The 17177-nt window shown below is 38.1% G+C and overlaps 1 protein-coding gene across 2 annotated transcripts in view; it reads left to right on the top strand.

The window, feature by feature from the left end:
• KLHL2 (kelch like family member 2) overlaps positions 1–17177 on the top strand; it is a 113519-nt gene that overhangs the window by 12062 nt on the left and 84280 nt on the right. Inside the window, exons 2-3 of one of the 2 annotated variants that reach the window (XM_032465504.1) lie at positions 749–874; positions 15267–15373. In XM_032465504.1, coding sequence (XP_032321395.1) covers positions 749–874; positions 15267–15373 — 233 coding nt within the window. Of the gene's footprint in view, positions 1–748; positions 875–15266; positions 15374–17177 lie in introns of those variants that run through there. The other variant, XM_032465514.1, reaches the window with a different exon arrangement.

The raw sequence follows: 17177 nt of genomic DNA, 5'->3' as shown, positions 1-17177 counted from the left end.
TTATACAGCAACACTAATATAGCTTTGTAGTTTTTAGAAATTACACATTTAGATAAGAAATCAACTGTCATTGCTGAATGTAGGTAACAGTATCGAACAGTAGTGAGAAGAATGGACTTGAGTGTCAGACTAGCTGCAGTCTTACCCAGCTCCACCATTTACCACGATATCCAAATTGTTTTCTGCCTCAATCTCTTCATCTGTTATATGGGGGTAATAATAGCAGCTTACAGAGTTGTTGTGAAGATTAAGCAAACAATGAAACAAAATTTAGTACAGTGGCTACTTTATAGTTAATGTCTAGCAAATAACCTTGCAGATAGAGAGCAAAATTCAAATGAGTTTCTAAAGTATGTGTAAAATATGATCCAGTTCCTGCCTGGTTTGTAAATGCGTGTGCCTACTGCAGAATGTAAAAGCAGGTTAATTTCCAACAGAGAAGAGCATTTCTCAGCATTTCTTTTGAAGGTAGTTGCAAAATCATTTTTACTAAACTTTCTGTGCTCATCTTTGACAGAGCTTTGACACCAGGGAGGTAATTATCTACTTTTTTGTTAAAATCACACTGACCATCAGAAAGTGTTCTGAATTATGTTTTAGTCTTTATGGTGAGATACACTGTGAGAGTTCCTCTAAATGAATGGGGCAGGTGGGGCATTCATTGTAACTCTTGTAGCCTGACAAGCTTGAACTAAATTACCTTTAATAAGGTCTTTTTCTCTGTTTTGTTATTTTCTTTTATGTACAGATGTACAAAGCAGGGTCATCAGAAGCCTCTCGATTCCAAAGATGATAATACTGAAAAACACTGCCCAGTGACAGTGAATCCTTGGCACATGAAGAAAGCTTTTAAAGTCATGAATGAATTAAGAAGGTATTGTTACATTAACATACATGTAACCATGGATCTCTTACCTTTATTTTTCAGCTGTTTATAATGAAGATATTCCCCATCCCTCATTGTTTCTTTGTTTGATACAGGAACCATTTAAACCCTTTTCTGCAAATTTCTTAATGTAAGAAGAGAGCAGGTAATTTATCAGAAGTGTGAATGGTGTAACCTGCTCTGTCCAATATGGTAGCCACCAGCCACATGTGGCTAGTGTGAATTGAGATGTTCTGTAAATGGAAAATACGTAATGGATTTTCAAGACTTAGTACAACAAAAAGAATGTAAAATATTTATTAATAAGTTTCAAAAATGTTGATTACATTTTGAAATGATAGTATATTGGATATTTTGGGATAAATATAATTACTAATGGAATTAATTTCACTTATTTCTTTTTATTTTCTAAATGTGATTACTGGAAAATTGTGACTTGCATTATGTTTCTGTTGGACAGCTCTGGTCTAGGGCTTCTAACTTATTGCAAAGAATATGAAAAGAAAACTTTTATTAAAAATTTTTTTTTTTGAGTAGTTGATTTACATCATATTAGTTTCAGGTGTACAACATAGAGACTCAACATCTTTGTAGATTATATTCCATTTAAAGTCAGCACAAAATAATGGCTATATTTCCCTGTGCTATACAATATATCCCTGTGACCTATCCATTTTATACATAGTACTTTGTACCTCTCAATCCCCTACCCACATCCTGCCTCTCCCTTCTTCCTTCTCCCCATTGGTAACCACCAGTCTGTTTTGTGTATCTGTGAGTCTGTTTCTGTTTTGTTATATTCACTAGTTTTATTTTTTAGGATTCTACATACAAGTTAAAAGATAATATTTGTTTTTCTATAGATTCTACATGTAAGTTAAAATGTAGAGTATTTGTTTTTCCTTCTCAGACTTATTTCACTTAGCATAATACCTTGTAGGTCCATCCATGTTGTTGCAAATAGCAGAATTTCATTCTTTTTCATGACCGAGTAATAGTCCATTGTATATATATACACCACTTCTTTATTCATTCACCTGGTGATGGACACTTAGGTTGCTTCTATATCTTAGCTATTGTAAATAATGCTACTGTGAACTTTTGGGTGCATATATTTTTTCTAATTAGTTTTTTGTTTTCTTCAGATATATACCCAGGAATAGAATTGCTGGATCATATGATAGTTCTGTTTTCAGTTTTTTGAGGAACCTTCATAGTGTTTTCCATGGTGGTTGCACCAAGTTATAGTCCCACCAACAGTGTACAACCGTTCCCTTTCTCCACATCCTTCCCAACATTTGTTATTTGTAGACTTTTTTATGATAGCCATTCTGACAGGTGTGAGGTGTTTGGTTTTGACTTGATTTTCTCTGAAAACTACTGATGTTGAGCCTCTTTTCAGGTGCCTGTTGGCTATCTGTATGTCTTCTTTGGAAGAATGTCTATTTAGGTCTTCTGCCCATTTTTTAAGTCAGGTTGTTTGTTTTTGATATTGAGCTGTCTGAGCTGTTTATATGCTTTGGATATTAACCACTTTTCGATTGTATTGTTTGCAGATATTTTCTCCCACTCAGTAAGGTTATCTTTTTGTTTTGTCAGTGACTTCCTTTGCTGTGCAGAAGCTTTTAAGTATGATTAGCTCCCATTTGTCTATTTTTGCTTTTGTTTCTTTTGCCTTAACATGCAGATCCAAAAAAATATTGTTATGATTTTATCAGAGTGTTCTGCCTATGTTTTCTTCTAGGAGTTTTATGCTTTCAGGTCTTTAATCCATTTTGAGTTTATTTTTGTATATGGTGTGAGAAAATACTCTAATCTCATTCTTTTATATTTAGCTGTCCAGTTTTCCCAGCACCACTTATTGAAGAGACTGTCTTTTCTCCATTATATATTCTTGCTTCCTTTCTCATAGAGTAATTGACCAAAAGTGCATGGGTTTATTTCTGGGCTTTGTTCTTTTCCATTGATCTGTGTGTGTTTTGTACCAGTACCATGCTGTTTTGATGATGATAGCTTTGGTAGTCAGTGAGTGTGATACTTCCAGCTTTGCTCTTTTTTTCTCAATATTGTTTTGGCTATTTAGGGTCTTTTGTGATTCCATATAAATTTTAGGATTATTCTAGTTCTTTGAAAAATGTTGTGTGGGTATTTTGATATGCATTGCATTTAATTTGTAGATTATTTTGGGTAGTGGGGACATTTTAACAATATTAATTCTTCTAATCTCTGAACATAGGATATCTTTCCATTTCTTTTTCCTTCATCATATCTTTCCATCTCTGTTTCCTTCATCAATATTTTATAATTTTTAGAATGTAGGTCTTTCACCTTCTTGGTTAAGTTTATTCTTAAGTATTTTATCCTTTTTGATGCGATTTTAAGTGAGATTATTTTCTTACTTTCTCTGTCTGATAGTTCATTATTAGTGTATATAAAAGAAACGGATTTCTGTGTATTAATGTTGCCTCCTGCAACTTTACTGAATTAATTTATTCTAATACTTTTTTGACAGAGACATTAGAGTTTTCTGTATATAGTATCACATCCTCTGAAAATAGTGACAGTTTTACTTCTTCCCTTCCAATTTGGATTCCTTTTATTTCTTTTTCTTCTCTGATTGCTGGGGCTAGACTTCCAATACTATGTTAAACAAATGGCAAGAGTGGGCATCCTTGTCTTGTTCCTGATTTTAGAGGAAAAGCTTTTAGGTTTTCACCAATGAGTATTATATTGGCTGTGGGTTTGTCATACATGGCCTTTATTATTTTGAGATTTGTTCTCTCTGTACCCACTTTGATGAGAGTTTTTATCATAAATGGATGTTGAATTTTGTCAAATGCCTTTTCTGTATCTGTTGAGATGATCATGTGATTTTTCTCCTTTTGTTAATATGTTGTATCATGTTGATTGATTTGCAGATATTGAACCGTCTTTGCATCCCTGGAATAAATCCCACTTGATCATGGTGTATGATCCTATTTATGTATTGTTGAATTTGGCTTGCTGATATTTTGTTGAGGATTTTTGCGTCTATATTCATTGGGGATATTGGACTGTACATTTCTTTTTTGTAGTGTTTTTGTCTGGTTTTGTATCAGGGTAATTGTGGCCTTGTAGAGTAAATTTGTTATTTTTTTGTTTTTTGGTTTTTTTTTTTGAGAGGGGAGAGGTAATTAGGTTTATTTATTTTATTTATTTTTAGAGGAGGTACTGGGGATTGAACCCAAAACCTCCTACATGTTAAGCATGTGCTCTACCACTTGAGCTATACCCTCCCCCTATAGAGTGAATCTGGGAATGTTCCATCCTCTTCATTTTTTGGGGAATAGTTTGAGAGACAGTTATTAGCTGTTCTTTATATGTTTGGTAGAATTTCTCTGTGAAGCCATTTTGTCCTGGACTTTCGTTTGCTGGAAATTTTTTTTTTTAATTGTGAATTCAATTTCACAAATGATTGATCTCTTTAAATTGTCTGTTTCTTCTTGATTCATTCTTGGCAGGTTTATGTTTCTAGAAATTTGTCCATTTCTTCTAGGTTGTCCAACTTGTTGGCATATAAATGTAGTGTTCTCTTATGATACTTCTGTTTCTCTGTGATACTGGTTATTATTTCTTCATGCATTTCTTATTTTGTTTATCTGGGTCCTTTCTCTTTTCTTCTTGGTGATCCTGACTGAAAGTTTACCATTTCTGTCTATTTTTTCAAAAAAACCACTTACTGATTTCATTGTTTTCTCTCTTTTTTTCTTTAAGTCTCTGTTTTATTTTCTCTCTGATCTTTATTATTTTCTTCCTTCTAATGACTATGGGCTTTGTTTGTTCTTACTTCTCTTATTCCTTTAGATGTAGTTAGGTTGTTTATTTGAGATGTTTTTTCTTGAGGAAGGCCTGTGTCACTATAAACTTCCCTCTTAGAACTGCTTTCCTGCATCCCATAGATTTTGGAAAGTTGTGTTTCCGTTTTCATTTGTTTTGAGGTATTTTCTGATTTCCTCTTTGATTTCTTCATTGACTCACATAGGTTTTTAGTAGCATGTTGTTTAATCTCCACGTGTTTGTGCTCTTCACGTTTTTCTTTCTGTATGTACTTCTTGTTTCATGCTGTTATGGTTGGAAAAAATACTTAACATTATTTGTATCTTCTCAAATTTGTTTGAGACTTGTTTTGTGGTTTAGCATGTGATCTATCCTAGAGAATTTTCCATGTGCTTTTGAAAAGCATGTGTATTCTGCTGTTTTGGATGGAATGTCTTGTAAATACCTATTAAGTCCCAACTGGTCCTATATGTCATTTAAGACCACTCTTTCCTTATTCATTTTTTTTTTTTTGTTTGAATAATCTGTCCATTGATGTCAGTGGGGTGTTAAAGTTCCCTACTATTATTGTATTTTTATTTTCAATTTCTCCCTTAATGTCTGTTGATATTTGCTTTATGTACTTAGGGGCTCCTGTATTAGGTGTATAGTTGTTGATGAGTGTTACACCTTTTTCTTACATTGATCCCTTTATTATTAAATAGTGCCCTTCTTTGTCTTGTTATATATAGGCTTTGTTTTAAGGTCTGTTTTGTCTGATATGAGTATTGCTACCCCTGCTTTCTGGTTGGTTCCATTTGCATGAAATGTAAGAAAACTTTTAGATGGAGAAAAATGTAACTCTCTCTTTGGTGGTATTATAATTTGGGGGATTAGTGATCTGGTCATTGCTAAGGTAGTTCTGAAATACGTTTTTTAAGAGTCACTGCAATGAAGAATGACTTTAAAAGTTGATTGAAAAACAAGTAGCTTTTAAAAAAAATTATAAGACTAATATATGTATTAATAGTCTTAGTTGTATTTTCTTAGCACTTAGTGAAAGATGTATATCATTCCCTTTGTAAAGTATATATATGTGAAAGTTTGGCTAAGAAGGTAGCGACTTAAACTTTCCTTTAACCTCTCTATGCTGTGTCTTCCTAAAAACCTATCCTTTTGTTTGTTCCATTGTTTGTTCATTTGTTTGTTTCTTTAATTAAGTTAAAGATTCAATAAATATTTATCTGCTGGATGCTGGAGACATAGTGGTGAGCCAGAACAGACATGGTTACTGCCCTCATGGAGCTTATGGGTGACTCCAGGAAGCAGGCATTAATCAGAATCACACAACTAATTTGCTATAAATTCTAGTGTCAGTAAGTGCTACAGGGAGGGCTATGAAGATAGATAACAGTGGTCAGGGAACGTTTCCCCGAGAAGGTACGAATATTTGCGCTAAGATTGAAAGGAAGAGAGAAGTAAGGGAATGAAGTCAGAGGCACAGGGCATGGCAGTGTCTAAGTCTTGCAGTGGGAGGGAGCTGGCCTCCTGGAGGAGCTGAGGGGTAGCTGGAGCGCAGATGGCCGGGGGTCACGGCAAGTGAGGAGGCTGAGTGGGTAGGTGAGGGAGCATTCTTAGGGCCTGCAGCATTTTGATCATTATCAGGAGTTGCCATGGGAGAAGCCCATTGGAGAGTTTTAAGCAGAAATGAGACATGATCACATTTGTATTTTGAAAAGAACACACTGGCTGCCGGTTGGAGAGTGGACTGGAGAGAGAGGGACAAGAGAAGTTAGACTGACTATTGGATGTCTGGTTTGTTTCCTGGTGCTGCTCTGACAGCATTTTCAGTAAGTAGGTTTTCTTTAGTTTCTGGGAGAAAATATAGCCGGGATAATCCAGCAGGTCTGGGCATGCTGTTTCAGTTCGTTAATCCCATTGCAACAGGAGTTATTAGGGTGTAATTTGTGGTGGTTATTAAGTGACACCGAAAGAAAAGTAGGAAAAATAGTCTGGTTATTTTGAGACTGAGATCTTTAATGGTTTTTCTTTGAAAAGTCGGGAATGACTGGCTTTTCCTGGGCCTGTTGGAGTTACCTTTCCTCCCACTCCCGTGGGGCGGGTAGTCATGCCTTCCACTGATGTGTGACAGGCCCCTGTTGACCCAGGCCTGACTCACTGAGCTGCAGGGAAGGCCACACCTCTCTCTCCTTCCCCCAAGGTGAATGACCCGAGTTTTGGGACACACTCTTTGGCCTTGGGCCAGTTTTACTTTTTGAGGCTTTAAGTATAAAATGAGGGGGGTAGATGGAATGGAGTCCAAGGTTCACCGTAGCTGTGCCGATCTGTTAGCCCGGGAACCCTCTCCCTGCTTCCTGCAGGTCACTGGTGCCCTGGTCTCCTCCTGGACTACTTAGCTTTATCCCTCATTCAGCTGTCCCATTTCGAGCGTGAGCTGTATGGCTGTGAACAGTGTGTTTTTGTGCTTTGCTTTCACGGTTTCAGTAGCTGGTGTGTAACCAGGCTAACAGTTGATGTTGATTTTCAGAACAAAGGATGACTTTGGGATAGCTGAGAGTGTTGGCTGCTAGGTGCTCAACGAGAATTGTTTTCATGGAGTCACCGACTGCTAGTGTTGTAAAAGATGAGCTCTCTTTGGGGATCATCAGAGCTTTTTTTTTTTTTTTTTTTGGTTTTTAATGTCATTCCATTTCCTTTTACCCCTTATTGCCAATTTGAGTATTTCTTAAAAAAAAAAACCAAACCCTCTGAAGAGGCCTTCTTGTACAGCTGAAAATCCTTTATTATTTCCTGTCCTTGAGGCAACTTCCTGCTGCCAGAAATGGGTAGCTGAGAGTGGTTTCCTGCCTTCTGGGAAGGGAGAACTTCCTTGTTCTCTCCATTCTGCTCTTGGGCTGTCACCTCTCATTGGTGGAATAACAGCCATACACTAGAGATTGCTTTTATGAACCTTTAGCTGATGAAAGTGAAATTTTAGGAGTAAAAATGACTTTTCTTCCAACTATAGGTAGTGTAAGGTGTGGTTGTAAGAACAGGAGGGCAGGAATTTTGTAAGGCTTAAGTTACCAAATTAATATAGTTCATGGAAAAGGAGTGTGGCATTTTCTTTCTTTAAACTAGTTTTTTGTTTCTTTTGAAAAGGAGGCCCAGATAATAGCTGTATATCCCAGCCTAGTATGAGCTTGAATAACTTGAAATATCTCGTTTAAAAACCCTGCAGTCACTCACAAACAATGTATTCATCAAGTATTTGTAGTACCTGGTTCTCCTTTGAAATCAGCAAGCATGCCAGGAAGGCTGTGTGGGAGCCAGAGGCAGTGTCTGACTGGGCTCCCACCCTCCAAGTGACCTGATTGTGCAGGAGATGGACAGAGAAGAGGAGGAGTTGGTGGAAGACTGTGTGCAAAATGTAGGTGCTGAGAAAGATTCTCACAAGAGTAACTCACAGAGATAGTTTTAGGGGGGCCTGAGTGGTACAGTAGGATTCATAAAAGGACTGGAGAGGGAAGGTGGTTCCTGGCCTGGACAGTTGCACGAGCGAGGAACGGGGTAGACGTCCTCTGCAATGTGGACCAAGAGTTCATGCTGGGAGGCCTGTGTAGAAAAAGTCAGGATGAGGCAGGTTTACACAGCATGCTGCATTGGGGTTTCATTCCATGGGCATTGGGAATCAGTGGGGACTTTTGAGAACAAGCATAACATTTTATGACTAATGATGTCGGAGAAACAGACAGGCGGTATAGTGAAAGGCGAGTCTAGTACACATCTCTGACGGGGATTAAGTTCTGTACACTTCTCAGGCGTGGCTTAGCAGGGCACTGACATTTTCAGAATCAAAACGATAGTCCTTTCTAGAGTGCTTGTTACACGCAGCACTCTGTATTGGGCCTGTGGGGCAGAGAGAGTGGCAAGTTGTACCCTGAACACATGTTTGATTGAGGACGTTACACTGTGAGCTTTTTGAGATGATCAGAAAAGGAGCTGTCTAATTTCACAATTTGACTTTAAAATAAATTAAAAAAAAAACCCAAGTGACGAGAATATGGGGTAAGACTGGACTTGAGTTTTACAAATTTCATGAGTATTAGTGGGGGCCAAGCTATTATTTATCTGGAAGGAAGGTAATTTTGATCATTAAGTTACATTTAGGATTTGAAAGTTTTTAGGAAGCATAAATCACATGAAGCAATTTGAATGTTTGCCTATATATCACATGGAAGCCATAAATATTTAGTTGTTAGTTATAACAGCAGTTCTTACACTCCAGAAGGTAATTTAAACAAAAGAGCCTGAAGCTCCTTAAGGGAGTGCTTATTGTATTTTGCCCCTCAGGGCTTTCAGACATTGTGGGTCCATGCCACTACCAGGATTATACCTGTTGAGCATCCATGAAACCTTTTGAGTTGTGACTCTGGTTACTTGTGCTTTGTTGCTTTGATGGCAAGTGCATTAAACAACAAACTGAAGTGAGACTACCTGTCCCTTCATAGCTTTATATTGCTGTTTTTGAAAGAGATTTAGGAAATTACATAAGGTGTGAATTTTTTTTATCACATATATGTGTGTGTGTATGTATGTATATAAATATAAAAACATAGATACATAAAAATAAATGTTTTTTCCTATGGCAAAGCATTGTCAGTTTCTTTAGTTTTCATGTTGTACTAAAGTAGAATATAAAGCATTCCTTAAAGGACAGAACAGTGGGGAATAGCTCCCAAATCAAGCAAATGTGTTTATTTAAGAAAGTTTAAGAGACAAAATTTTGAAGCTCACAGTCTAAATTTAACTGGTAATATTCTATAGTGTATCTTAAGCACTTGTGATAGATTTCTTATCAAGGGGTGTTTATTGAGCTCGGATAGAATCATTAAACATCTCAAGGATGTGAAGAGTGGATGGTAGGGAACGAGCTTGCTTCAGTGTCTTCTGTTGCCCTGCATTGCTAAGTGCCCACCACGTGGGGGACGCCGAGCCACTTCAGGGTTTGGCTTCAGCATCCCCTCTTGAGTCAGAAATGGAAGATCTTACCTGGGTTTGTTTTTTTTTTTTTCCAATTATTGTAACTAGGAGTATCTGCCTCATTTTATTTCACCAAGTTTAAAAAAGAAAAACCTTTAATGAGAAAGTTTTCTTTATGCATATTCTGCATTTTTTACGTGTAGTCAAGCTTTTCTCACGCATGTTCAGAAACTCACTTCTGCCTTACTGTCCCCCTCGGACATCCCTTTACTTCCTCATCTCTCCACTCACTCTCCCCACATCTGTTCCCTGTCGCTGATCTCTTCTTTCGCTTTATTTCTAATTATTCTTTTCATCTCCTCTCAACTGTGACCAAGTGTCCTTACAAGTCCTCAAATCTGGAGTTGTCGTCACCTTCCCTTCTTGACAAATACTCACTAATGGGCCTCCACCCACATCTTCTTGTGGCTGTTCTGTCACTTTTCACTGTCATTCTGCTCTCTTGCTTCTATCTGAAAAGGATGATGAATTCTCTATATTCTGGGACTCTTTTCTAGTTTAAGGCAGTTTCTAAATCACTGACTGTATTAGGTATTCCTCTGAGCCTCCAGGTTCCAAGTTGACTGTCACCCTTTCCTGCTTCCTGTTGGAAAGTCTCAGCAGCTGCAGCTCTGTTGAAGGGGCTGTGCTGTGCTTCAGGACTCTTACTGTGGTGGTGGATCTTAAGCCCAACAGCTAAGCTTTCCTGTGCCTAACTGCCACAGAAGTTCAAACCATCACCGTTTTAAGAAGAAAAAGAAGAAAGGTGGTGGTGACCCATGTTATATGTTGCTCTTCAAGATGATTGACATTTTAGCTGGGTTGTATCTTCCTTGTCTGTTAAAGGACATTATCAGTTATAGGAAGTTTGGTTAAATGATGGATTTAAGTCAGCAATCAGGAAGCCTTTCACAGTTAAGACAATTGTCCCTGCCCCACCTCTCTTCATGCTGAGCAGCCAGCGCCCAATGATGCAGCTGAGCAGCCTGGCTCCCCCTGTGTCCTCACCAGGTTTTAACTTCTGGGCTTCTGACCTCTTGCCTAACTTCTTTTGATGTCTTGCTCTTGTTCCTGTGTCCTAATCCCTGATGCTTTTCCCAATATGCCTTTGAGCACATTCCTTGGCTGTGGCTTGTGTTTGCCCTGGGGACTCTGGTGAAAGCTTGTCTCACTCGGCCTGGCACCTCGGGAAGAAAGGGGACAGATGCCATGTAACCTTGCCACCCCCCCCCCCAACTTCCAGTAGCAAAGTCTTGTTTCATGAAACTACCAACTAATTTTGATATCTCAGAGCCTGATGGTACATTTTACTCTAAGAAGATGTAATAAAGTAGCACCCCCTCATCCAAGGTTTCAGTTACTGTGGTCGACCATAGTCTGAAAATACTAAGTGGAAAAATTCCAGAAATAAACAATTCATAAATTTTAAATTGAGCACCATTCTGAGTAATGATGAAATCTCACTGTCCTGCTCCGTCTTGCTCGAGATGTGAATCATCCTTTCTTGTCCAGTGGGTCCCAGTGACAGTCACTCGGTAGCCCCCTCAGTCATCGGGTCGACTGTTGCAGTATCATAGTGCTTGTATTCAAGCAACCCTTATTTGACTTCATAATGGCCCCAAAGTGCAAGAAAAGTGATGCTGGCAATTAAGATATGCCAGAGAGAAGCTGCAACGTGCTTCCTTTAAGTAAAAAGTGTGAATGTTCCCAACTTAATAAGAAAAAAAATCATATGCTGAGGTTGCTAAGATCTACAGTAAGAACAAATCTTCTATCTGTGAAATTGTGAAGAAAGGAAACGAAATTTCGTGCTAGTGTTGATGTCACACCTCAAACTGCAGAAGTTACAGCCACAGAGCATGATAATTGCTTAGTTAAGATGGAAAAAGCATTATACAGTAAGTTATTTTGAGAGAGACCATATTTACATAACTTATTACAGAATAGTTATAATTGTTATGTTTTATTATTAGTTACTGTTGTTAATCTCTTACTGTGCTTAATGTGTAAATTAATCTTTATTATGTGTATCTGCGTATAGGAAAAAACATGGTTTATATAGGATTTGGAATCATCTGCACTCTCAGGGATCCACTGGAGATCTTGGAGTATGTCCCCCGTGGATAAGGGAGGCTACTATACATACAGCAGTGATAGGGTGTTCTAGTCTTAGGAATTCATTCATTTGATATCAGAAAACCAAAAGCTGTCTTGGTATGTTTAGGCTGATTCATTTTCAAGGCAGTTTTTGCCCTGAGAAAGACCAATTTTCATGTTTCATTTAGGAGCTGAGTGCTTACCTTTTTTCTGAGCCGTTTGAGTTTTACGTAAGGCCTGTGTAACTCCTGGTTTTTTTTTTTTCCCAGACTTGAGCTTAGAAGCAGTTTCCTTTCCAAAGCTTTCCTATATGTCTGGGTTTGGCCTGTCTTCCGTGTACCCAGACACCGCACCCTTGCCCTGATAGTTATCTTTTCATTTTGTAATTACTTGTCAGCTTGTCTCCCCAGCTCCACCATACACTCCTTGCTGTTACCTTGTTTGTTGTGGTCAGCTGACATAGTCCTTGGTGCCCAGGACTTTATAAACAGTTAAATATTTGATGAATGAGTGAATAAATGCAGATTTTGCTAAACACCCACTTTGTTTTATTACTCTGAAAACCTTTTCCTTCTACAGTAATTCCATCGTTAGATTTCACATAATAGGAACATAAACTCACCATGCAGACTTTGGGTATGGGCTACTAAAACAAATTTCTGTTATTTTTATCACCGGATTTTATTTGTAGCCCTCTTCTCCTTACCCAGAGTCTCTCAAATTCTTATAAGCATGTACACTTGGAAGGGAGAGGTAAGGGCCAAACTCGGCAAACACACACTGGCTGAAAGATAAGAAGGTTGATCAGATCTCTCCTGTCTGTGAGTGCTGTTTTAAAATATGTTATTGCTGGAGAGAAAAAGAAAAAAAATTGGGCACTAATACTCAGTATATCCTTGTTCTGTAGCGTGGCCTCAGACTCCATGTGACTTAACCTAGGGCGTGGCTGTGTACTGGTTTGGCAGTGTTTTTACTTTCTTCGTAACTAACATCGGTTAATAAACCAGTAAGGCCAAAAGAATTCTGTGACAGCCAGCAGGTGTTCTGCTAGGAGGTTTGGATCAATGAGTAATTGTAATTGAAGCTGAATGTAATTAATTATGTGATTTTTGAGCTGTTCAAGTATAAATTCCACATAAGTTCCATCTGGAAACTAGAGCACTAGGAAGGGTTCACTGACAAAAGGAGAACAAATGTAAAGATGCGCTCGGCTTATGTCTGAGTTGTGTCCAGACGCCCTGGTCACCATGGGCAGCCTGGCTGGCCCTGCTGACCCCGAGCGCCCCGCTCTCCTTCTCCCGCACGCTTCGTGCTCCACCCTCCCCGTTGTGTCTGCTGCGTCAGGTCTCTGCCCAGCCCCACGTGCTGTTCTCTCTGTGGGTTCTCTTGCTCCTTCTCCATCCAGCTAACGCTTACTTGTGTTTAGAACTCAGTGGCTGGGTCAGGTCACTAGCTGCAGGAAGCCCTTTCTGACCCCCAGTCTGCCTCAGGTGTCCCCTGTCCCCCCTGGCATCTTCACTCTGGTGCTTTCCACTTTGTCCTGTAATCTCTGCATTGTCAGTCCTTTGTGCTAGTCTCCTTAAGGGCACAGGTGATCTTGCAGTGCTTTGTTGAATTTGATTTTTCTAGCTATCCTTGTAGAGGTAGTTCTAAAAACCCACTAACACTGGGCCTTTTATAAGCTATATATAGAACTTAAAAATAGAATTTCTAGTATACAGCATGTCAGATAATAAGTTGATGTGGTTTATAATTTATACTTTCTATTCCCTGTTTTATTTAAGCTTTAACAAAGCCTTAAAACCATGCAGCTTTAGGTGGTTTGTGTAGTGTAAGAGGCCCTGGAGCCAGACTCCAGGGATTTGAATCCTGGCATTGCCACTAGTGGTGACTTCAGCCTGCTCATTCATCTTTACTTTAGTTTCGCCAGCTCTAAGTTTTAAGGGTAAAAATCACAAAAACATGTACCTCCTAAGGTTATGGTAGGGTCTAGGTGGAATAAGACACCAGGGAGCGCTCCTGCATAACATCTTCCTGAAAACACCACCACCTGCCCCCTGGTTACTTGTGAACCTGTGGAATCCATTGAATTGCAGAGCGGTTTTAGATGCTCAGAGCACACGGTGGACTTTGCCAGTTTTCCGCACCGGTCTGGAGGAATGACAGCTGAGTGGCGTGCCACCTGTTAGGAGTCTAACACGCGACGTGCCTGATGTCTCCCACAGCACCGTGACCTATGCTTCAGCCTACAGGGCACAGCGTGCGCATCACCCAGCGGGGCCCCGGGATGCACGCCTCACCAGGGCTGCGCTGGCCCCTTTTCTTACAGCTTCTCCTAGACTGAAGGGAAGGTGTGTGCTGATAGAATCTCCAGGAGTTTTGTGTGAGCTCTGCAGGAACAAGTCTGTAAGCATCGTGGGAAAGTGGAACACTCAAGAACTGGGTTAAGCCCCGGTGAAAATGTTGCTTATAAGCTACTAGAAATTACAGAAGCCTGCAGCCACCCTCGTGGGAATAAGGCAGAATAGTGGAGGAGGAGTACTGCGTGACCTGTGACACTATACACTTAAATTCAGTGTGCAGATATTTGAGGTGCGGAAAGGACTTTGGGTTCATCACATCTTTTTCAGTCATTAATGACATGATTACCAGTAAGGTTGGTGTTAAAGTGGAGCCCTCTTCCTCGTTCTGGAATTAACCTCAGCAACCTTTTCTCAAAAGCCAAAAGGATACTCTGACATTCTTATTTAGCTGGAAAGTCTCATCTGACCTCTGTAACATGGGAAAGGTGTTCACTGCATGTCTTTCAATGAATTAAAATGGACATTTTAGAACTAGAGGTGTGATTATGTTTGCTGAGTAATTGTTTTAAGGTAACAAAATGCTTTTTAATATTATATATGGTAATATTTTCTGGTTCTGAGTGATATTTTGCACTGGGAAAACCTTCTGATTAAGTTAAACTTCAAATGCTCAAATGCCTTTTAAGCAGCAGGTGAATGTAATTTTACCTTTGCTTCATGACCCAGGTCATTTTACATACGTGCATATTTTTGATACTTAGACAGAATTTATTTTCTATATGATTTATCTTGTCTTCGTCTTAGTGTCACACTGCCATCTGCCACTTCTGCTAATGTTTTTAATGCAAACAACCTTCCCTTTTACACTCCACTGATGGTTCGCTGCCAGTAATTTTCATTAGGTTGAGGAATCAGAAATCAAGTTGGGAAAAATTTCTCTGTTAAACAAAGGCAAGACTGAGTGAGGGCCAAGGCATGTGGGTCTGTGTCACAGCAGTCTTCTGTGTGCTGCATGTTTGGGAATCCTGTTCTTAAGGATGGCAGTTTTTTAAAGTTAGTCTCAACTTCAGAAAATTGGGCTTTTACAGAAAAATTGTTATGTAGGATGTTATACAGTTACTATTGTTATCATTAAAACTTTTCCTCTCTCTCTTTTGTAACAGTCAGAATTTGTTGTGTGATGTCACGATTGTGGCTGAAGACATGGAAATCTCTGCTCACAGAGTGGTGCTGGCCGCCTGTAGTCCTTACTTTCACGCCATGTTTACAGGTATGAAATGTTTTCGTTATGGATGTTTTCAAAATGTATGTAGATCTGGGCTTTTCTTTCCACATTTTCTTACTGATATTTTACTTTTATGAAATTAAGCATTGTAATAGAAGAAAATGCTCTTGCTTTGTTTCAGATTACTCATCTTTGTTTTCGTTGTAATCATGTTGTATGTATGTGTCCATTACTTACAAATACAATTTTATGCTCAGTTTCCCCCCTTTATATTTATATTTACATATATTGGCTAAATTTACCTTCTTGCCATTTTATAATAGCTTTTGGCAGTTTCTTATTTTGGCGAAAGAAAATTGCTTTTACTATTTTACATTTTTTCAAATTATTTTTACATTTACCTCATCCAGTGTTTATAGTGAACAGAGAGATGTTCTGATTCAGAAATATAAGAAAATAGGGTAGATACTTAGCCAACTATAAAAATACATAGACTGATTTTAATATTTCTGGAAAAAAATTACTTTGACCTGTCACACTGAATGTCTTTAAATTCATTTTTCCCTTTTTTATTGAAATATAATTGATGTACAGTATTATGTTTCAGGAGCACTGTATAATGATTTGATATTTGCATACTTCATGAAATAACCACCATGATAAGTCCATTAACCACCTGATCCCGTACAAGGTTACTCTAGTATTACTGACCACATTCCTCATACTAAGTATTACATCCCCACGGCTTCTTTATTTTATAGCTGGAGGTTTGTACCGCTTAATTATTTAACTCATTCATCCACCCTCAGCTATACTCCTCTCTGTCAACCACCTGTTTGTTCTCTGTATCTGTTGAGTCTGTTTTCATTTTGTTTTCTTTATTTTTTGGATTTCACGCATGAGATTATGTGATATTTGTATTCTCTGACTTATTTCACTTAGCGTGATTCCCTCTAGATCCATCCATGTTGTTGCACATGACAAGATTTCATTCTTTTTTATGCATAGTAATAGTCCTTTTATATATATTTATAAAAACATCTTTTTTCTTTTTTATTGAAATATAGTTGATTTACAATGTGTTAGTTTCAGATGCGCAGTAATGATTCAGTTATACATATCTATATAAGTATATATATATTTTTCAGATTCTTTTCCATTATAGGTTATTACAAGATGCTAAATAAAGTTCCCTGTGCTATACAGTAGGTCTTTGTTGTTTATATATTTTATATGTAGTAGTGTGTATATGTTAATCCCAAACTCCTAATTTATCCCTCCTCCTCTTTTCGTTTAGTAACCATTAGTCTATTTTCTATGTCTGTGAGTCTATTTTTGGTTTGTAAATGTTCGTTTGTATCCTTTTTTTAGATTCCACACATAGTGATATCATATATTTGTCTTTCTCTGTGTGACTTATTTCACTTAGCATGATAATCTCTAGGTCCATCCATTTACACTTTCATCAAAAGGGTAAAATATCTAGGAATAAATCTAACCAAAGAGGTAAAAGACCTGTACTCTGTAAGACACTGATGAAAGAAATTAAATATGACAGAAACAAATGGAAAAATACATTGCCCTCATGGATTGAATACTGTTAAAATGACCATTAACCCTAAGGCACAATCTACAGATTCAATGCAGTCCTTATAAAAATACCTGTGATATTTTTCACAGAACTAGAATAATTCTAAAATTTGTATGGAAACACAAAAAACCCCGAAGAGCCAAGGCAATCTTGAGAAAGGGGAGAAATCTGGGGGACTCGTGCCCCCTGGTTTCAAATTATACTAGAAAGTACAGTAATCAAAATAGTACAGTACTGACACAAAAACAGAGAGATCAG

Source organism: Camelus ferus, chromosome 2 (assembly GCF_009834535.1).
Source record: "Camelus ferus isolate YT-003-E chromosome 2, BCGSAC_Cfer_1.0, whole genome shotgun sequence".
Lineage (NCBI taxonomy): Eukaryota > Metazoa > Chordata > Mammalia > Artiodactyla > Camelidae > Camelus > Camelus ferus.
The sequence above is the reverse complement of the archived record's forward strand: the minus strand, read 5'-3'. Positions and strand labels throughout refer to the sequence as shown.